Source organism: Lytechinus variegatus, chromosome 1 (genome assembly GCF_018143015.1).
Source record: "Lytechinus variegatus isolate NC3 chromosome 1, Lvar_3.0, whole genome shotgun sequence".
Lineage (NCBI taxonomy): Eukaryota > Metazoa > Echinodermata > Echinoidea > Temnopleuroida > Toxopneustidae > Lytechinus > Lytechinus variegatus.
Genome location: NC_054740.1, coordinates 72,230,882 through 72,253,617, shown reverse-complemented (window position 1 = coordinate 72,253,617; position 22,736 = coordinate 72,230,882). Strand labels below are relative to the sequence as shown.

At 36.1% G+C, this 22,736-nt stretch overlaps 1 protein-coding gene across 7 annotated transcripts; it reads left to right on the top strand.

Annotated features, from left to right (window-relative positions):
* Positions 1-92: 92 nt before the first annotated feature.
* LOC121422076 (A disintegrin and metalloproteinase with thrombospondin motifs 6-like) lies at positions 93-18,608 on the top strand. Of its 7 annotated transcripts, none has more exons than XM_041616887.1 (19): positions 93-380; positions 1,775-2,075; positions 2,749-2,981; positions 3,940-4,029; positions 5,113-5,261; positions 5,618-5,773; positions 6,611-6,742; positions 7,656-7,821; positions 9,152-9,235; positions 9,677-9,892; positions 11,057-11,177; positions 11,764-11,921; positions 12,504-12,633; positions 13,532-13,612; positions 14,347-14,617; positions 15,121-15,199; positions 15,972-16,100; positions 17,007-17,184; positions 18,172-18,608. In XM_041616887.1, the coding sequence occupies exons 1-19, from the start codon at positions 120-122 to the stop codon at positions 18,399-18,401; spliced, it is 3,165 nt and encodes a 1,054-aa protein (XP_041472821.1). In that variant the 5' UTR covers positions 93-119; the 3' UTR covers positions 18,402-18,608. The 7 variants fall into 7 exon arrangements, with proteins under 7 accessions (XP_041472821.1, XP_041472829.1, XP_041472838.1 ...); XM_041616935.1 differs by lacking the exon at positions 93-380 and adding an exon at positions 400-530; XM_041616927.1 differs by lacking the exon at positions 93-380 and adding an exon at positions 400-535.
* Positions 18,609-22,736: the final 4,128 nt, after the last annotated feature.

Here is a 22,736-nt window from a genome sequence, read left to right as displayed (position 1 = left end):
AGTATTTTTTAAATGACAAGCTCTGATCTTTGAGAGTAGTTGAATTGCCATAAAAATATTATATTCTTCTTCTAACAGATTATGATTTCACACGACCAATTTTCGTCGAACCAAAATCAATGACCAATAAACGAAGCGTAGATTCAGAACCAGTCTCAAATCCAAACCCTGAAGTGAAGTTCAACGCGTTTGGTCAAGTCTACCACGTTCGTCTCCAACCAAACCGCTGGTTACTGAGACAAGGATTAGTCGTTGAACGAGTCGCTGCAGATGGAACGGTTACAGAAGAAGAGATACAAGATCGAGATTGTTATTACTTTGCTCACCTATTATCACACAGTAGTGAATCTGCAGGTGCTCTCAGTACATGTAACGGACTGGTAAGATATGTTCACAATCTAAACTTGGAACATAGAGATGTATATCTCTCTGACTTGGAACCACACTCAAAAGCCCATGATTTCCTCAGATTAAGCCTACTTTAACAACATAAAAATACAATTCCTGTATTTTGTCCGGTGTCGCCACACGTGAGGTTGATTTCTTTTTTTTTTATTCCATTGTTATATTTCCGTGTGTATTCATGGTAATGGGAAATGACTTATCTACCCTCTAGTTTAATGGTGAGATCATGAACCAATTTTGTAATAGGTCCATGGTTAGATACATTTAGTTTTATGATCTGAAACCATAGAGATTATGTCTAAAACGATCGTGAAACCATCGAGCGTAGAGGGCAGCAATAACTTTTTTTCTTTTTTTTTTTCTTTATCATCATTATTATTATTCTTTATTTGTAGTTTATGGGGGTAGGGGGGTTAAGTGTAGCTAAGGGTCTGGCTTTAAGTCGTGTGTATGTTTTTTTATTAATATAACTTCCTCATTAATCAGTTTGATTGAAGAGTATGGAGAATCTTAACTTGAGTTTTATATACCTATTTATTTCCGTAATTTAGATATTTGCTGTTGTACCCGGATTCTGTTCTGTATTTATCCCTTCGTGATTATAAGTTGTTAAAGAAATGTCAGCAGATTAATTCTAAGTTTACATTTGAAATTCATATATATTCCTTTTCTCACCATGTTAAAATGTTTATGTGTAAACTTGAAACAATTAAGTTTTAATGATGTCATGTTATATATATATTTTTTTACATGTGATATGAGGAAGAAATAAATATGATTTAAAACAAAAAAATAACTAAAAGTGCTGCCCTCGACATTTATCTCTTGAAACTAAAAAAATCACATTTTACGGAAAGTTTTGATTATCCTCTTCTGAAGTAAGTATAAGTAGACGTAACACTAAAATCAAATTTGAATACTTATGTATATTAATTCCATTGTTTTAATCTGAAGTGAGAAAGTTATTCAAAGTAGGCATATCCAGTTGGGACCGGTTATAGGGTTAAAGAGGTTCTGTATTAAATGAAGAATTTGATCCCGATAAAAACTGTGCATGTGAAACCTTTCTAAATATTTATGATACTTTTGATTGTTTTCAGCGAATTCCAACAAATTATAAAGTCAAATATTCTTAAGATTACAAAGAAAAGATCAGGACAAATAAAACAAAGGGTCACGGCTCATTGATTCAGAAAAAGAGGTCTACATTTAAAAAAAAACATAAACAGAGAAAGTGGTAGTAACACATATCTATTTGGCATATAGTGTATCAAAAAGGATATCAATAAATTTGAGAAATATCGTGATAAGTTATTTCATGCTCCTGACATTCAGAAATCTCATGAGGATCTATTTTTTTTCTCGACAGCGTGGTTTAATAAGCCATGACGATACTGACATCTACATTGCTCCGTTGAAAGACCATCATGCAATGCGATACCGCCGGGAGATCGAAGACGTGATCGAAGGCGAGCAAGCCCATATTGTGTATAAACGAACATCACGTACACGTCGACAAACTACGTCGTCATCATCAGATGATTACATTGACGACAGTGATGATAACGACGATGACAGCGAGTTCTACTCTTATGATGATCAAAGGAGTGATTTTCGCGGCAACGACACTTACATGTACAACAATGACACATTCTGTGAGCAAGTTTTCGGTAAGCGTCTGAAATTAATTATATATTCCTGATATAGGCCAATGCATGTTAAGATAATTATGTTTTTTAAGTACATATCAAGCGAACAATTACAAACATAAGCAGAGACTAGACCTGGAAACACACGCCGGGTTGAATTGAGTAAACATCATATGTCACGTGATCTGCTTTCAACCAGTCATTTCATTTGGATCCATAGGCCTATAGGCCTATCCATTTTATAATTTGTAATATTATTGGTATATCACTTCAAGAATAATAACAACAAAGTATTCTGTCAAAAATCGGGGAGTAACATTCAATGGAATCAAATAAAACCTACAAGTGTCACATGAGGAGCGTTTTATTTGAAAGGACTCGAACGACGTTTAATGTAACGAGTCCCGTTGTATCCGACAGTTACCATTTTCAACAGTGCCTCTCAGCCGATCAAACTCAAGGATAGTTGTCAGATCTGACAACTCGGCGAATGAAACACTCCCTTGGTCAATGCGGGTCTGTGCAATGCTTAAGAATTGAATATCGCAAATTGGTAGTTGGTGAACTTGAATAACATATTATTAAAAAGGAAAAACAGTTACTTTCATATCCATTTTGATAAATGGAAAGGTCGTTTTCGTAAATTTGCTCTATAGCTAACTATAGCTGATTGTATCTTGATAACACACCCCAGCACCAGTGGATCTACCTGACCACTCCTTCCTGGATCACGGATCGGTGGATGGTGGCAATACGTCCGACTACGAACCAAACTTTGCCGATAGGTTGGCCGCTGATCAAGAAGACGGAGATCATTCCCAAGAAGGGGGTCATAGATACATCGAGGTCTTCGTCATCATCGACGACGCCATGGTCAGACATCACAGAGATGATGTCATGAATTACTCCTTTGCTATTATGAACATCGTAAGTAAAAAATAATGTTGAATTTAAGGTGGAGGTGTCGCGTTGCAGTGGTTTGGTCACTTGACTCTTGATCCAAGGGTCGAAGGTTCGAATCCCACTCTCCACCCAAGTGTTAAATGGGTAGTGTTTCATAAAGCTGTTCGTAAGATACGAATGACTTTACGCATGACTGGTGATCCTTTCTTGTGCTATATGTAATGTCCCTATGTAATTGAGTTTTGACCTAAGAACGTGTTCCAGTCGTTTGAATGTGAAAGTCAATGTGATATAGATTGGCATGGTGCACCGATAACAGTACCTGGCCAGGATACTCCCCAGGGAGTGAAGATGTGCACATGTTGGAACAGTGATGACTATTGACCAGCGTATTAATAATTACAATGGAAAAGCGCTTAGAAACGAACGTATGAAGCGCTATGAAGTTACTATTATTATTATTATTATTATTATTTATTATTATTATTATTATTATTATTTATTATTTATATTATTATTTATTATTTATTATTATTATTATTATTATTATTATTATTATTATGATTATTATTATTATTATTATTACTATTATTATTATTATTATTGTTATTATTATTATTGAATTAGTTCGACAGAGTATAATCCCTTTCGTCTACACCTATATGAATACCTTTTATCTCCTCTCTTCTCTCATCTTCCCAATGTGTCATTACATCCTTCTCTATCATTCCCCCTTTAATAATGTTCCCTCTCTTTCATACCACTCATCCCAACATTGTCTCTCCATTCATTTCCTCATCTCATCTCGATGTCTCCTTTCCTACCTATTTTTTTTTAAACTCCTTTTGCCTTCTCTATAACATTCCTCTTTATATCTCCCTTTCTACCTGTTTCCTCGCCACACATTGTTCACTTTTCGAACATCATATTCCCCTTGTCGTCATTATTATAACTCTTCTTTTTATATTACACTTAATCCCAGGTTTCAAGAAGATACATTGATCCTTCATTGAACAATGAAATACGAATGGCTATCGTAAAATTAGCAGTGACTGAAACCCAAGACTTGACGGTAAACGTCCATATACTCCATCTTCTTCTCCTTCTTTTCCTTGATATTTTTCTTCTTTTCCTTCTTCTTCTTTTCCTTGATCTTTTCTCTTCTTGTTGTTGTTGTTGTTGTTCTTCTTCTTCTTATTTCTTTTTATCTTTATCTTCATCACTGTCTTGTTCTTCTTCTACACCTTCTTTTACACCTTTATCCACTAATGGTGAGCAGAATTTTTCACGTTAACAAACATTGATAAACCATGGCCCACTCCCCCCCCCCCCCGAATCCTTGCCTTTGGTATTAGTACAAAAAGTAGAAGCAGCAGCAGCATGGTTGTAGCGGTAGTAGAAGGGGAGGTAGAAGTAGTAAAAGTGGAAGTAGCAGCAGTAGTAGAAGTAGTAGTATTAGTAGTAGTAGGAGTAGTAGTAGTAGTAGTAGTAGTAGTAGTAGTAGTAGTAGTAGTAGTAGTAGTAGTAGTAGTAGTAGTAGTAGTAGTAGTAGTAGTAGTAGTAGTAGTAGTAGCAGCAGCAGTAATCATTGAGTAGCATGTCCTTTTATATTCGTTCAATCGCGAAGTTAAATGTTAAAGGCTTCGATTATCTGAGAAAACGGAAGCACATTTTGCCTCGATCTTGAATCACAGGCTAGTAACATATTACTTTCATTCCATTTTATTTCATGAGATGGTTTCAGCGGCTTCAGAGTATTTAGCGTTTTACGTGTATGATAAAAAGGTTTTAAGAATTCGTGAGATAAGAGCGGTTATAAAGCAATTAAAAGGATGGTCTTAAAAAAACGTTCCCAATGTAATTCTTGAAACTCGAGACTGGAACTTTAGCAACACACGCAGACCGCAGTAATGAGGGGTCGCGGAAGCGGGGGGGGGGGGTTCAGCCCCCCACTTTTTCTCCAAAACCATGTACAAAAACGTAAAAATGACATTATGATTGTGATTTTTGCATGGTCAGCCCCCCCCCCCCCCCCACACACTTTGAAAACCGTTCCGTGGCACCTGGTAATAGTGGTGGTATTATTAGTATATTAGGATGAGGAGTTGTTGCTATTGTTGCTGTAGTAGTATCTTTCATGTTCCTTTACATACAGCTGATTGGAAGGGATGGTAGAAACCACACTCTGACGATACATGGTAATGGCCCTGACCTAGTGGATGACGTATGTGGCTGGGCAAATATCTTGAATCCCGCCAGCGTTGATGATCCCCTACACTTTGATAACACAATTCTCATGACAAGGTATTTCACTGATTCACACGATTTGAATATGTAACAAAACCATATTTTACGATGGTAGATGTTCCCATATACCTTGGGCCGCTCTTTAGCACCGAAGTGTGACGTCATCAATTTTTCAATATTGCAATTGAGCAATTTTGATAATTAGGTAGCGCATGATGAAATGCCGCCACAATCAAAATTGGGTGGGAATCTGTTCAAGGGGGGCAAATATATGATTTTGTGAATACATGTTTAGCCCCTTGCAATTTTAAGTGACCAGTGCGTATACTAGTAATATGGAGAGATTGAAGAGCGCCATGAATTTCAGTATTAACTATAATAGTACTTTGGTATAATCCTCTCATCGTTTACAGGAGAGACCTGTATACCGTCTCTGGAGGCCGTAAGAACTTTGGGCTGTTAGGAAGGGCACCTATTGGGACGATCTGTAGACGGAGTTATTCTTGTAATGTAAATGAAGAAGATGGGTTGGAAGCAGCACTAACAATCACTCATGAACTTGGTCATAAGTAAGATCTGCTTCTGTCTCGACACGTTGTGTAAAACATGTCATTCTTGGAGAAAAATAATTAGGATAGATAGAGAAAGTGAATTGGAATTGGAATCGGAATAGGGCCTCCTGTACTTTTGGAAGCTGATTTGGGAAAATCAATTCATGAAGGTTAAAAAGTATTTCTTAAGGTATGCATGTCTTTGCTTATCTTTTACGAATTTAGAGGAACAATTGCCGTTTATAACAATACTGTGCATGTCTAGTGACGTAGATAATAAAGAGGTCTATAGTAATTGCCCAACTCAAAGAAAAGTCAAGAGCCCCAAGGTCACATTAGTACTGGTTCTTGATATTCCAACTCGATATATTTTCGTCATGCCCCCCCCTCATGATTATGATATAATCATTAAAGATATATATATTGAAAAAAATATTCAAAAATGAAGGGCATTTTGTTTCATGGAAAGTTTGACAACCAAAAGGGGTTTTTCAATACTAAATCTGTGATTTTGTTCCAGGAAAAAATTGACAAGCACTTGCGAATCACCTAAAAACTTTTTTGGGGATCTCTCAAAAGGGGGGACACGGGCCAGATGTGCCCCTGCCAGGATACACCACTGTTCATGGTGTACTGTAAACCAATTCCGCGAAAATCAATCATGTTATTTTTCTCTCTATCTATCCATCCATCTATCTATCCATCCATCCATCCATCTATCTACCATATCCATCTATCTATATATCTATCTCTCCATCCATCCATCTATCCATCCATCCATCCATCTATCTATCCATCCATCCATCCATCCATCCATCTATCTATCCATCCATCCATCCATCATATCCATTTTAGTTTGAATCTATACCACGATCCCGACTATGGTTGTGAAAATGGTCGACATGTCATGTCATCCATGAAGGTCGTAGGGGCTTCATCCTTTAAATGGTCTCATTGTAGTGCAACCTACTTAGCACTGTTTCTCAAGTAAGTCATCCTACATCATAGCAACCAAATAATACTTATCGAAATTGCTAAACATTCCTCAAAACATATTCATCCCATGATCTGATAAAAGAAATCGTCACCATGGTTACATGTATATTCTGTGGCTGATTCTCATCCCATCCATGTATAGGCCTACTTCAAAACTGCAATAATAATCTTCGGGTGGTATTTTTCTATTTATTTCTACACCTTTTTTCTAATGTTGCCTTATTCCTGATATCGCTTGATTGGCCTGTATTCCTTTAATCACAATGAACAACATGAATTAATTCGTTAATATCCACACACAGTATCTAATGCTATTTAGAGCAATATTCGTCTCTTCTATCATTTAATTCATCTTTCTTTATTTATCTAATTATTTGGGTTTTTTATTAATTCATTAACTTTTCAAAATACTAAAGTTTATTTTCAATTAATACTAGAAGTAATAAGAAAATGGTATTGGTGGAATCAAACTGTATTTCCATATCTAATTTAGATCCCTAACTTCACATTCATGACTTCACTCTTAATCGGGATCGGTCAAATAGTCAAAGTGTTGGTTAAAAAAAATGTTGGTTATATTAATTTTTGACCGACAAACATGATCAAAATCAATGATTTATTAGTAAGAATATTATCAGAACTTTGGTTGATATTAACCACTTTAATTTGGGCGGACACTTATTATTCACTGACAGATTAAATGCTTTGATTTAAATATTGCATCGAAAAATCTAGTTAGCCGATCTTTATGTTCAAAGCAGTATGCGTCCTACATTGTAATCAAAATCCATTTCCATATCTAATGTAGATAGCTGAATTCATCTATTATGACTGACACGATTGATATTCTTCAATGCGGCATCTTACTATTTAAATGACAGATCTATTTTTTTTAAATATGCAGTTCTCACAAAGCAACATGCCTTCTGGATATGCCTTCAACAGATCATCCGGAAGTCAATATGATACCTATAGATCAATTAGCAGGTACACAGTATGACAGATTGTATCAATGTAAAAAGGCCTATGGATCTGATGTCCATGCACTATGTGGAACACGAGCTCATATTGTAAGTATGTATGTTTATTAGCTAAACTTGATTTGATTGATTGGCACCATGGGTGTCGATCCGGTAAAAATAGGGGATACGTCTCCAGATATTTGAAGTGCCAGGGGTGACCCTTATTATCACCCCCAATAATTCAAAGTACAATAAATATCTTTTTTATTCTTGCCTTGTCGTTAACCAATTTTGGAATAATGTTGGTACACTTTTTGCTCCACTAGATATTCCTGATTTCCTCTCAGAAAGTTATGTTCTTTTTGGTATCTGTAAGCCCCAAATTCCCAGAAATATATTTATATTGAACTTTCTGCTCCTGTCAGGTAAACAATATATTTTTAGATGTCAATGTGACGAAACTAAACCTACTCTCTGCCATTTTTGTAACTTTCTTTTATCATTTGAAACTGTTGAACATACCATAGCACAAAGGAAATGCAAATTAGAAAAACATGATGGCAAGTGGGCTATCATTCTGAATACTTTAAAGAGGAGATAAAGCAGAAGGCTATTTTGGTTTTGTTTATTTTTTATAGGCCAAGTGCCTGAATTTTTGTTGTTGTAAACAAACATATATGTTTTCTTATTTTATACTATTTTGTATGTTAGACATGTTATTTTATATGCCAACGTCATCTGAACTTTAATATGTGATCCATTATACCATAAATGTTTTGTTATGTATATTTTGATGAAAAGGATCAATAAAACATGAATAAAAAAAACAATAAATATGACATTATGACAAGTGTCATGATGATAAACAGGGAGTACGATTATGATGATCATGATGGTATAGTGATGTTTGTCGTATAGCCTATAGGCATGATGACCACCATTTTTTTTTCTTGACTCGTATTTCCTTATGTTAATTGTTATTGAATGAAACCATTGCTTTCCCAAACTGTTATAGAAACAGGTGTGCGGACAGAGCAAACATAGGGTAAAATAGCTAGTATTTTTACACGTTATATTTTTTTCTTCAAATTTACTCTTTCCCCAACAACGGATACCGATCGACATTTATGACCGTTATGTGTGATTTACTTTTATCAAGTAGTATTTAAAATGCCGTGTATACAATCTTCGCATGTCTTATGTAAAGTATGATTCATACCCGATAAATGCAGCAAATATTTTGGACGTTAATACAATTCCTCTGGGTTCCGTTTCACAACAAATTTGCAATAACAGATAAAAGCTATACTGAAATCGATCAATTTGATTGGCTGATTGTTAACTTGTCGTGGAAATTATGCAGTTGTTATTATAGCAAGCCTTTATCTACTTTCAAAGTGAAAACTGGTATGGTGCACATTGCTATCTATTTTGCCAGACTTGTGGACAAATCGGTTGTAACCGGTACGGGTGGTGTTTGCATATTGCAGCCATGGAAGGCACCAGCTGCGGAAAAGACATGGTAAAACCATCATCATTATTATATTAATCCCAAACAGTTCATATCTTAGGGCATGTAAGAAATAATAAGAAGAAGAATAAAATAAAGAAGAATAGGAGGAGGAGGAAGAAGAATAAAGAAAAAAACTTGTTCACCAATTTCCCTTTTCCCCTGTTTCCTCCCCCTTTATTATTTAAAGAAATGGAACAGGTGGCAGTTGCTTATCTGCATGCCCCCCCCTTCCCCTCTGGAGGTGCCGAACCTAGCTTTAAGCATCATTGCGAAATTCAGGCAAAACTTAACTTTTCACAGGCCTTACTTCTTCTATTTCATATATAATTTTGCTACTTTATTTAGTGTTATGCTGGTTCGGTTTTACAAACCATTTTGCTGTTTGGTTGACTTGGATTTATTCACTTGCCCTTTGATTTTACACAAGTTTTGCAATTATTTTTGCTGCAGTGGTGTTACAGCGGGCACTGTCGTTCATCTATCGGGGGCATTCCCGACCCCATAGACGGTGGATGGGGGGAATGGGCGGAGGACTTCACCCCTTGTTCTCGTACATGCGGTACAGGTGTTACTTACAGACGACGACCATGTGATAACCCTGCCCCTCGTTATGGCGGCAAGGCGTGTGAAGGCCCGATGTATATCATGCACACTTGCAATGAGAATGTAAGGCATTTATTTTTTCACTTTCTATAATTAAATTTTTAACCCCCCACCTCCTGTATCAGAGGCGTCGATCCTGGGGGGGGGGGGCGATCGCCCCACCAATGAAAATATTGGGGGTCAAACATATAGTTTTGCCCCCCCAATAATTCCGCATGTGCAAAAATAAAATAAGATTGTATTAATGTCACACAGAAATCAGCAAGCGAGATTGAGATACACAACTCTTTCTACATTTAAAATAGTGCTCAAAATGTCCGCTTTTCAGATTGCAAATTTCTACTCGCCCCCGGCACTCGCATTATCTGTGTAGTGAGATATGTATCCTCCTCATTAGTTAATACAAACAGTCCTGAACAGGTACCTTTTCCAGTTTTCAGGTCATTAAATTGAAAAAATTTCAGCTCGCGCTTCGCGCTCGCATTAATTGGTTGAGTTGATTTGGAACGTTGATTCATGACTTTGCCCCCCCCCCCAATCTGAAAAGCGGATCGACGCCCCTGTCCTGTATACCGCAAAGGATCGTCCCGTCTCAGTAAGGTTCAATCGACTGGAATTTGAAAAGTGATGACAACATGTAGCTTGTTAGAAGAACACCTCAACTATGCATAAAGTTGTTGAAATGTAAGTTTTTATGGAAATTGACTAAAATTAATTGTCTCCAGCTTCATTTTTTACAAAGATTGTTCGTTTCTTTAGATTTATCAGGGCGAAGCAGGAGCTGAGATTTTATTAGATGTTGACCCGAACGATACGTACATGTATCTCCCAAACCAATGATGCGATCGAGAAGCGCAAGAGGAATTTTTATTTTGGTATAGTGACCTAAAAGATTTGCTATTTACCAATTCTTTTCTCTGTGCTCCACTGTCAACCAATCAGATAACTGGATTATTCTTCACTCTAAGGCTAAAGAAATATTGAATGCGTGAAGAATTGGTTCACTGTTTTGTGCAAAGTAAGAGAATTCTAAAAATGTTTTCGAAAATCTTTTTAAAAAAAACCTACCTAGTGAAAATATTTTTTGTAACTGGAATTATCATTTTCATGCTTCATTATTGTTTTCCCCTTGATGCAGTTTTTTTTCTCTTGTTATTTTTTTTTCTTGGGGTGGACTTACAATTAAACTGTAAAATTTATAGGATGTGATTATAATTGTATTGATAGCCATGTCCAGGTATCCAGAATGCAGACGATTACAGACGAAGGGAATGCTCCAATTCCAATTCTATGGTCTACAAATATCGTACGTTTGAATGGACCCCGGATACGGATGGCAATATTTTGGGTAAAAATAATTGAGAACAAGTAACGTTTTATATGTGATCACCCAACCTATCTCATGACATGTTTTGATAATCAATTTATAAACATTTCCTTAATTTGTTTTTACTACGTTTGACAAATTGTGTAAAAAATAGAATATTGATAGTAATTTCTTGATCATGCATTGGATTACATTGTGGTAAATTATGGAGGGGAGCTTGTGGACCTGGACCCCCAACATGTTCGAAAAACAGGAAAAAAAGGAAAAACGAAAGAAAAAAAGGAAGGGGATGATGATATTGTTTTGCGATTATGTTTGAGTTTTATAACAAAATCATATTTTTGAAGTAGCAGGGTCAATTCTTTGCTCGCCTACAGCTTTTTTGAGATGTTGCCCCACGTGTTATGACCCCCTCAAATCTTTGAGATTATTACTCTGCTATGATTGATTGTCTTCTTCTTGCTCTTTTTCTTCTTTTCTTTCTTCTGTTTTTTCCCCTTTCCCCTATCTATCCCCTCTCCCCCTCCCACTACTCTTACCCTTCGTCTTTAAAGTTACAATGCCTAATCTTGATGGTAGTTGGTATTGCCTTTTTTCTTCCATTCAGATGATTGGCTGTGCGCTTTGAAATGCCAAGCAAGAATAGGAAGTTATGTGCTCGAGCATAACCGACCACCATATAAAGTATCGGGTGGAACTAAATGCTGGAGTGATGAACCAGATGAGCTAAGACGAACCAGAAGATGTGTCAATAACGAATGCAAAGTGAGAATAAAATAATCATTAAGCATTTGCCAACGAATGATTATATGATTATAATGTGAGCCATTTTATGTCTTGTTGTTTTGAAACTTGAACTTTATTATCCAAGAAAAAAAAACACATTAGAAATATTGTTGTTGGTGATGTTTTGTCCAAGCGTCTTTTTTATTGCTAATTTCTATTTTGGTAAATTAACCACATATATAAATAAACAATATCTGTATTTCAACCTTCTCAGAAAAAATATAGTATTAATTCTAGGCCTATGCCATTACCGGCTGCTCAAATTCAATTACGTTCAACAGTTCAGTGTAATTTCAGTTCAATCTATTTATTTTCTCAGCATGAAAATGATATACACATGAATAAGCAAAAAACATGGTTCCAGCTCAATCTATTTATTTTTTCACCATGAAAATGATTTGTGCGGTAATAAACAAATAACACGTATTAGAGATAACAAACGGAAACCAAAGAAACGTTTTAAAAAAAGCTGGTAGTTCCCAGAAAATTGATATAAAATAGAATGTCACGATACCAGTGTAAAATTGTAATATATTACATTCCAAACCCATTATACTATAGGAGTTCGGGTGCGATCGGGTGTATGAATCGGGTAAATTATTCGACAGTTGTGGTGTTTGCGAGGGGACTGGAAGGACGTGCAAACGGGTGCATGGAGCACTCCTAGAAAGGATGCCAGTAAGGAAAATGAGTAAGTTCCAGCATCATCTCTATCTGTTTCTACCAATGGCGTACAGATGGGGGTGCTTGTGGCGCTCGTCCCTCCCCCCCCAAAAAAAAAAAATGATAAAAATGATAATAACGACCAGGAAAATAAAGAGAAAAGGGTAATATCATTTTCTGAACGAATATTGTGTCAAAATCTATCACAAAATTTGGACATCTGTAATTGAAATGTCGAAATATTTGCTCGCTTGGTTTGCTCGCGAGCAACTTTTAGATAATTAATGCCCGGTTCGCCATATCTAGCCCCTTGAATTATTTAGCTCAAAACTCCATTGGTTTCTATCAATTTCTTTCGCTAATATTTTCTTGTTATGTCGTTTATAGAAAATAAATGTTTGAAATGTGGGATTGCGAATTTTGCAACCGACAATATTCTTGTATTTGTAAAGACAATGAAAATTACTAAATAAACACTGGAAATATGATGCATATTGTTGAACATAAGGATAATCTCGGTTATTAAGAATATGATTGATGGATTAAATGGAAGGGACACAAAGACAAAGTTTAAATACCTCTTTGATATATTTTTTATGACTTGATTAGGGAGAGTTCCAAAACTGTATGCCATTGTTATTGGAGTTTCAAAGTTGACCGTATCGCAAGCTGAAATAAACTGACAAGGCATGTTTATTACAGTATGCCCATAAAGTCATGTTTATCACAGTATGCCCATAAAGTCATGATCATTATTTTGATAACATATAGCTACAATGGCAGCAGGGTATCAGTTTTGTGCCACGGATATGGTGCGCTACTTGTCCCATGAAGACGAAACCTAATTTTATCGCCGTTATGGGATAAATGGTGCGCCATACACGAGGCAGCAGAAGTAACCCAGGAACTGTTCTCCTATCCCCTAGGATACTGGAGGTGGATGGAGATACCCGTTGGAGTTACGGGGGTGAATATAACAAACAATGATGCTTACAATCAAGGTTTGGGTGAGTAACCTTTGAAGTTAAACTGCAACGAACGTAGAGGACAGCAACACACAACAGTGTTGCAAAGTGTTGCTGCCCTCTACGGTAGGTGATAAACTACTTTTGAATAAAAGAGACAAATTGAGAGCAATAATTTATTAAAGATTAGCTGAAATCTATCATAGAATATCAATATTCCCATGGGTGAGGAGGGTCAGTAGCGTTGCTAGATATTGGTATAGGAACAGAGTAGGGTCATCGTGAATGGATTCATGTCTGTTCCCGAATCTTCTTTTTTTTATTTTGGGTTAACGCCCCGACCCCTCCCCACTACTTTTTGATATGTTAGGATTCATATTAAACCAATGTAAGGGGCGTTTTTATACACAAGTAAAATCGATTTGGATCTCGATCTAAATTTCGATTTTCAATTCGAGTGAAGGTTCACACCCACTTTATACCGATTATTATTAAAAAAACAACAACAAGAACTACGAAGTAAATCGTGATTAGGACCATGACATTTTTAGGATTTATTCTGTCAACAAAATTTGAATTTCAAATTCACTTTTGCCGTATCTATGAGGAACTAACCCTTATTACTGGATGTGTTAAATTTACTGATATAACAATTATTGTGTAGCTTAAATCTGCGAGTTGCCCTACTGCTTCGAAATTTTGTAAAGGTTGAACAAAAATGACCGCCGGGAACCGAACCTGAATTTCCAAATTTATGTTTTCATTCACGTTTTCAGTTCTGATGGTTGATGGACGAACCATTTTTCGCCCGACTGCTTTAAAAAGACAGGATGCTAAACGATTCACCGTGGATAGTATGTTAATTCTCTTACAAAATGACTATATGAAGTGGGAAAAACTTTGGATTCTTTCTGGACCAACAACAAAGCCGATAGCTCTTGACCTTTTAAATGAACATTTTATTATCAAACCAAATGCTGAAATTCGTGCGAACCCAACGTTATTCTACGAGTGGTATGAACCGATCAGCGAGCCTGTCTCCTATTAGTGAGTATGTAGTGTTAACCCTGTAAAAATATATATGTACATATATACATTTTATTTCGGAGAAAAACAGGGGGTTGCCATATCAATCAAAATTAACGCGTTTGTAATTCCACAATATAACAACACGCATAATGTAACTATTATTTTCGGAGAAAAACAGGGGGTTGCCATATCAATCAAAATTAACGCGTTTGTAATTCCACAATATAACAACACGCATAATGTATGTATTATTTTCTTATTCTAATGGTCAGAAGAACAGAATAAACCACCCACAAAAGGTTTATTACGTAATTGCTACAAAGAACATTATTTTTAAAATTGAATGTCCTTAAACTCTCCTGAAAGGTAATGATTATAGACAGATTTTCTTATGTCTTTATAAGAGAAAAACGATTTCTTGTCATATTGAAGATATTCAACCGTGTACTTTTAGCATTTTGTGTTTTATATTGAACTTCATACAAAATGTTATAATTTTCCTTTCATTGAATTCATAATAGTTGGGTGTTACATACGTTGACTGAGTGTTCGGTTACGTGTGAGGGAGGTAATCAGACGTTTCAACCAGTTTGTGTTGAGGTAGGTTTATTATCTCTCGCTAGCTTTCCCTCCTTATTTCATCCACCTCTTTCTCCCCCCCCCCCCATCCCATCCTCTGTCTTTTCCTCCTATCACTCTCTATTTACCTTTTAGGTATCATTTTGTCTATCCATCCATCTATCTATTTACCATCGTTCACTATTTCGTATTTGAGACAACAACCAACGAATGTCAATGAGCAGAGCTGACTCGTCTACACACTAAAAATGTTGGGCAACATACTGTCCACTGTGTTAGGCAATGGATGTTGGTAAATAAATATATATATTCTGAGCAAATATTATACAATTATTGAGCACGTTTATTACCCAATTATTGGCTTTTATTACCCAATTTGGGCAGATTTTAACCAGTAGTTGTGTGGACAGTATGTTGCCAGGGTTGGCTAAAAGTTTGGCATTTTTTGCCCAACTACTAGTATACTTGTCAACATGGTCAATAAAAATTTATTTTCACCATATTTCGGGGGCCTCCCTCTTTCTTGGGAAAACAGACACTCCCTCAAGAAGGGGGACCGAGACCCCATTGGGGCTTTATTTAATTAACAAACCTCTACTTTAATTATGAAATTTGTATTCATCGGAGAATTCGGAATTTCCATATTTGTAGATAATGCCGTAGCTATGACGTGCGTGCTTATTTTTAATTAACCGCCACCCCATTTCTTGTTCGGGGTATATATAGCCCAGTCTTTTAAACGGTTAAAACGGTTAACACACACTAAAAAAATGATTTTATTTTCATTGTTCAGGATATCAATGGAACTCGTGTAAACGTAAGTGACATATTCTGTAAAGATTCCCCTGTACCATCAACCGTCTATGATTGCAATACACTGCGATGTCCCGGAGTGCTCTGGATGATAAGTGATTGGGGTCAGGTGAGTTACCAGTAGAAAGCTCTGTGCATAGAGTTATATAACTCTATGGCTCTGTGTTAATTTTGTGACGTAATTCTTGAAACGAATCTTGATTGGCCAAAATATAATACGCATGCGCAATGCGACGAGCAGCGCAAGCATCAAAAGCGCGTAATAATATTTGTGTAGGGGTGGGTGATGTATGTGATAGGGTGTGTGGGGTGAGGGCGCGTGTGTGTATGTGCAAAATAACGAAGTTGCAGTAGTTCGCTGCAAATCTAATGCTGTTTTCAAACGAGCCAATCGCGGAGAAAATAATGAGAATTATTAAAAGGGACCCTTTGGATAATCATCTAAGAAAGAAGTTCAATTATACAAGGAGACCAACCCGTTAAAAAAATATCTCATGATTAGTGCATCATATTCGAGACAGATGCACAACTTGATAACTTAATGAATTTATCAAATTCAATGACTGATGAGCTAACTATATATCGACGGGACGCTCACCAAATTGCATTCCTGAGGTCGCCGGACTGAGCAGTATACTAAGAATTGGTTTCTTTGGCTAGAATGGCATTTCTAAAAGAACCTAACCTTCACTTGTCGATAGGTATTTTGCACGTGGCTTGTACAAAAATAATATCTGACAAGTGACTATCTGGCTCTCCTATGCTCCTTTTTCATTGTTGTTTGTTGCTTGTTTAGCCCCAAAATGATACACGTTTATTTCCTGACAGGTTTGAACGAATTGGACCCCTTTCGAGATTTGCATCCACCTCCCCCCCCCAAAAAAAAAAGGGGGCGTTATTTGTTCATATACAACGTAGATGATTTAATCGCATTTATACTTATAATTAACCTGATACATTGTCATTCTCGATTTTTTTCTTACCCATGTTGTTCCTTTTGATGTAATATTTCAAGGAGTGCTCTGTGACATGTGGACAAGGCGTCTTCGAGCGTTTCGTTGAGTGTGTAGAAGGCTATACCATGGTGGTCAAACCGACCATTGACTGCATTGTATATCTGGGGTATAGACCTGATGCAACCTTGCCATGTTCTCTTGATCCATGTCCTACCGTCATTGCGACCACATTATCAGGTATTTTATTCATCAAATCATTTCATATTTTCAAATCAGGGAGCTTTTCAATCCACATTTTTGTCGTTGTCGGAACCACCAACTTTCCTTGATTTTAATCAATGTTGGATAAAACAGGACTTGTCGGATAAACTGTCTTATACAAGTTCTAACATGAAACGATCGTATCGGATCACTTTACATCTACTCATGCAAGTTGATACCTCATTCTCCCTCTTTCACTGTGAGTCACCGTAGTTGGCGTCATCAGATGAATTACGAGGAGAATGCCCAGCCGTCATGGGCGCACGCCTCTGATATCCCACCATGCCTATAGATTCATGTGTTATTAGATTTGAGAAAATCACCAAAATTAAGCTTGATATTTCATACACTCTGAAAATAAAGTGCTAAATTGACCACTTCCAGTACTACAAGCATAAATGCCTAGCAGTAAAGGTTACACACTCTGATTATTCATCATCATGTCAGTAATTTCATGCGTTGTAATGACAGAATTCATACACTCTAAAAAAAACAATAAAGGGCTAAATCCGACCCCTTTAGGATTACAAGTATAAATATCCAGGCATAAAGGGTGCACGCTTGTAATTATTTCTCTCTCATGTCTTATACCATGCCTCATATGTAATATAAAATGATTTGATAAATATCCCAAAGAATAAGTGTTGAAAGTGGTAGAATTCATATATGAATAAAGTGTCAATTTCAGCACTTTTAGTAGCTCCTATAGTGACTACACCCACATGACCTGTTATCCAGCACTTTCGTTGCTAAAATGGTCGTGTGGGGGTTCACTCAGTTTATACACATTTTATTACGCTTTTTTGTTTTTTTTGCTCTGTTTAACTCCTGTTCAGCCTCAGACAAAGTGTGTGCACTCGTGCTCAATGCTCATCAGTTTACCTTTTTATCAAATGCTGTATGTAATCATTATTTGTGATCATTTTGTATCTCTAAGTGCTAGTATTCGTTATTCTGTTTCAGAGATTACAATGAACATATCAACAGAAACTGAAGGAGAAGCATCTATGTATGGTGACGTACCAACTAACGATACAGACTCGGGTCAAGGAGGAGGAGGGGTTGGAGGACTTCCACCATTCATTTCTATACCAAATACTGCTTCTTTTAACGAGTACAATCTTTATCTACTACTCACAGGTCTTTCGATCAGTGCTTCAACAGCGTGTTATAAACTTACAATGCGATCGTAGTGATGCAACAAGACAAATTTATTGAAAGTAGATCTTAGATATGAAGCTCCTTTCTATGTAAAACTCGAAGTTTCAAAGCGAGCGTTATCACTGACATTAATTGAACGATTGATGGAGCTATTTTGCTGTAAACCCCACGAGTGCATTAGATAGTAACATTTTCTAAAATAATGGTTGCCATTGTTTTTAAAATGGACAAGTAAAGGCCCTGCATGTCAAAGAAAAAAAGGAAACTATGGAATCAAGAGAAGTGAAATAAAGGCCATCGAAATAAAAGTATAAAAATTCGTTGATGATAAAAACCTAAAATGAAAAAAAATAGATCTACGAAGTCGAAGTTGACTGTATTCTCCATTATTAGTTAATTCGTAGTCGAAAATATATAATTGAAAAGTCGATAGGCCTGTTATCGTAATATATTCTATAATATTTATTCCTTTTTCTGAATGACTATGATCAGTTGAAAGTATAAAAAACAGTGGTGTATTCTTGAAAATCTTTGGCCTCTAAAGAGGTGATAAACGTATAAAGTTTGAAAGTTTTGGTGTTCATCTGTGCATAATTGATGAGGTTGATGATGGAGATCCTGTTTCGAGATATCTATTTGTTGAAGACACAAATCAATATTTTTTCATAAGATGCTATATGAAGTTCATCAAAACACGTGCAATTTTCAAGGACACTTTTTTTTTAATTAAATAAATTGAAGATTTTGAACATGAAAAACAACAAACTCCAAGCATGCTCAGATGGAATAGTTCGTAGCGAATAATGATAGTTTCATTAATCTGATGAAATTCCTAACTATTTTTGGCAGTTAAAATCCTCGGTCCAGCTTGTCATAAAAGAGATGCCAAGGTTTGGTTACACGGGGGGGGGGGGTGCTTTCGGAGACCCAAGCGAATACTAATCATAATTTAGAGTAATGTACACACTAAGATATAAAGGTTCAAAATTGAAGCCCGAAAGGTTGATGCAAAATCAGCGCCCTATGGATTCAAAAATTGACCCCCTGATTTGGGTTCAAAATTGAACCCTGCGGTTGGGGTTCATTTTTGCACCCTGCGGGTTCAAAACACAGCACCGCGAAATTTTAAATTGAACCCCTAGGGTGCAGTTTTGAACCCGCATGGTGCAAAAATGAACCCCAACCGCATGGTTCAATTTTTGAACCCCAAATCAGGGGTTCGATTTTTGAACCCATATGGGGTGCTGATTTTGCATCAACCTTTCGGGGTTCAATTTTGAACCTTTATTTCTTAGTGTGTACACTATTCTTACTATACCCTCGTCCACGAGCTCCAATCGTTTTTAATTGATAAGAGGTGTTGTGGGGTCAGCCATCACTACTATTCCAAAACGAGATTCTGATAATCACATCTGGGCAGCAAGGTGTCTGATTATTCTCATATTTTACAGGGAGATGTAGGCCCACATTAACAAAGGTGATTCAGTAACTTTTGGGCGAATCTTTTCCAATCATAGGATGACTTTTGCGCACGTCGCTCACTTCACTCGCTTGTATATTGAAACACACAAAATTCATTGGTAGCTATTTCAAATTCTACCAATTTGTAGCTTTGCTCATTTCATTTTTACACGATTTAGTTCATAGTCGAATTGGGACACATGAAAGCGTGCAGTATCAGTAGTAATAACAACAATGAAGATAATAATAGGACCAATAACATCATTTTTTATGATAATGATAACTTTAATAGAATAAGCATTAATGACAATAAAAAATAGCACGTTTAAGCCTGTCACTCTAACACCAAGTTATTTAGACTTTTTCGCAATTGCTTAAAGGACAAGTCCACCCCAACAAAAACTTGATTTGAATAAAAAAAAATCAACAAGCATAACACTGAAAATTTCATCAAAATCGGATGTAAAATAAGAAAGTTATGACATTTTTAAGTTCCGCTTCATTTCACAAAACAGTTATGCACATCTTGGTTGGTATGCAAATGAGGGAACTGATGACATCACTCACTCACTATTTCTTTTGTATTAATACATGAAATATGAAATATTTTTATTTTCTCGTCATTGTCATGTGAAATAAAGTTTCAGTCTTCCCTGAACACGTGGAATTCCATTATTTTAACATTTTGTGCTTCAGGCAAGGAGGTCCTAATCATCAAATTCGTGAAAATTGAAATATTGTACAATTAAAACGATAAAAAACAAAAGAAATAGTGAGTGAGTGACATCATCGACTCTCTCATTTGGATGTGACTGGCTCGTTCATATTACTATTTTGTTAAAAATAAGCGAACGTTTGAAATGTCATAATTTTCTTATTTTACATCCGATTTTGATGAAATTTTCAGCATTGTGCTTGTATGATTTTTCTCTATTGATTCAAATCAACATTTTTCTGAGGTGGACTTGACCTTTAAACATTTCAAACAACTTGTTTAAAAGTGTAAACAGTAGTTGTTAGAGTGACGGACATAGACAATGTGCTTAAAATTTTAAACAGCATTTTTGCAGTGTATAATTACAATGATAATGATAAACAACAGTGATACTACTACTAATAATAATAATGATAATAATGATAATGATGATGATGATGACAATGATGATGATGATGATGATAATAATAATAATGATAATAATAATAATTAAATTAATAATAATATTATTGTTATTATTATTATTATTACAAATGACAACGGTAACAATAAGCATGACAATAATAGTGACTGACAAATTTTCAATTTTAGGATCTAATGAATGTAATTTCTATTTAAAACTGGAAAGAAGCATAGTGACAATTATTTTGAAATTTCAGATGAAGTAAGTAAATACAAGTGACCAGGGCCTCGTAACACAAAGGTTAGCGATTAAATGCTCATTTCAAAGAACAATTCTAATTGGTTCTTAATCAGTCTACAGAGCAGAATGCGCGTGCAACGATGATCTTAATAGCCCGTTTCATTTAGCATCAATCGCTAAACTTTGTGTTACCGGGCCCAGGTAATAGAAAAGATCGAATTGAAACGGAAATCCGCTTGATAACTTATATATTCTGTTTTATCCATATGCTAACAAATAATTGGGATTGCACAAAATTTTCTCTGTTCTTTTTCTCGGAAGTTGACATATTTTGAATTTTCGTATGTGTTGTCTTCCCGAGAATGATATTTAAAATGACAAAATAAAGTTCGTGAAAGTGACGTCATTCTTCCTTTCTAAACGGGTTCACCGATCCGTAGCATTTCGTACAGACATGGATGGGGTGAAACTACGGTGAATTCTGATGTCATAACATCTCAAGATATAGAAAATAATTAAAATTAATGAATAAAAACTAGAATGCCTTACTTTTTTCACTGATTGAATGATACTCTTCATTAAAAATACTTAACATTGTGAATTCCATGACGTCATCGCACGGGCTTTGACCGAGACGGTTTAAGATTGCTCCAGCGGGTTGCGAGGTTAGAAGAGGCTTCTTTGATAGGAAAGTGATGAAAGATATTATTTTTTTTCACATATGGACGTGCCGTATAAAGAAGCAATTACTATCAGTTCTTAAAATATTCTAGCCTCCCCATTGACTTGACACAAAATGATGTCGAATTGAATTCGCGTTTAGGCAAATGCCGGTGAGAAGTGTTTTGACTCATGGACATGTATGACGTTTTGAAATAATCCAAGGCCTGAAGTATGGTCAGTGGTGTAAGAACAGGGGCACGGGAGCACATGCCCCCCCCCCCTCCCCATTGGCTGACATTAAATGGGGAGAAGTCAAGAAAAGGGTCCAAAAAAGAGAAACGTTGTGTGAAAATAATTTTGAAAAATGTATGTCCGAGTTTGAACTGTTAAAGCAAATTAACAAAGACATGCAATATCTCCGGACTTAAAGAATATGACAGAATAGACTCGGTTTTTGTCTCACCTGCGAAGCAAAGTGAGACTATAGGCGCCGCTTTTCCGACGGCGGCGGCGGCGGCGGCGTCAACATCAAATCTTAACCTGAGGTTAAGTTTTTGAAATGACGTCATAACTTAGAAAGTATATGGACCTAGTTAATAAAACTTGGCCATAAGGTTAATCAAGTATTACTGAACATCCTATTAGAGTCTCATGTCACATGACCAAGGTCAAAGGTCATTTAGGGTCAATGAACTTAGACCATGTTGGAGGAATCAACATCGAAATCTTAACCTGAGGTTAAGTTTTTGAAATGTCATCATAACTTAGAAAATATATGGACCTAGTTCATGAAACTTGGACATTAGGTTAATCAAGTATCACTGAACATCCTACATGAGTTTCACGTCACATGACCAAGGTCAAAGGTCATTGGATATCTGTTGA

Coding starts and splice junctions, on each gene's coding strand:
- LOC121422076 (XM_041616887.1), top strand. CDS start 120: ATGACCAATAAACGAAGCGTAGATTCAGAACCAGTCTCAAATCCAAAC. Junction 4,030..5,112: donor CTGAAACCCAAGACTTGACG/GTAAACGTCCAT, acceptor CTTTACATACAG/CTGATTGGAAGGGATGGTAG. Junction 11,178..11,763: donor TACGGATGGCAATATTTTGG/GTAAAAATAATT, acceptor TCTTCCATTCAG/ATGATTGGCTGTGCGCTTTG.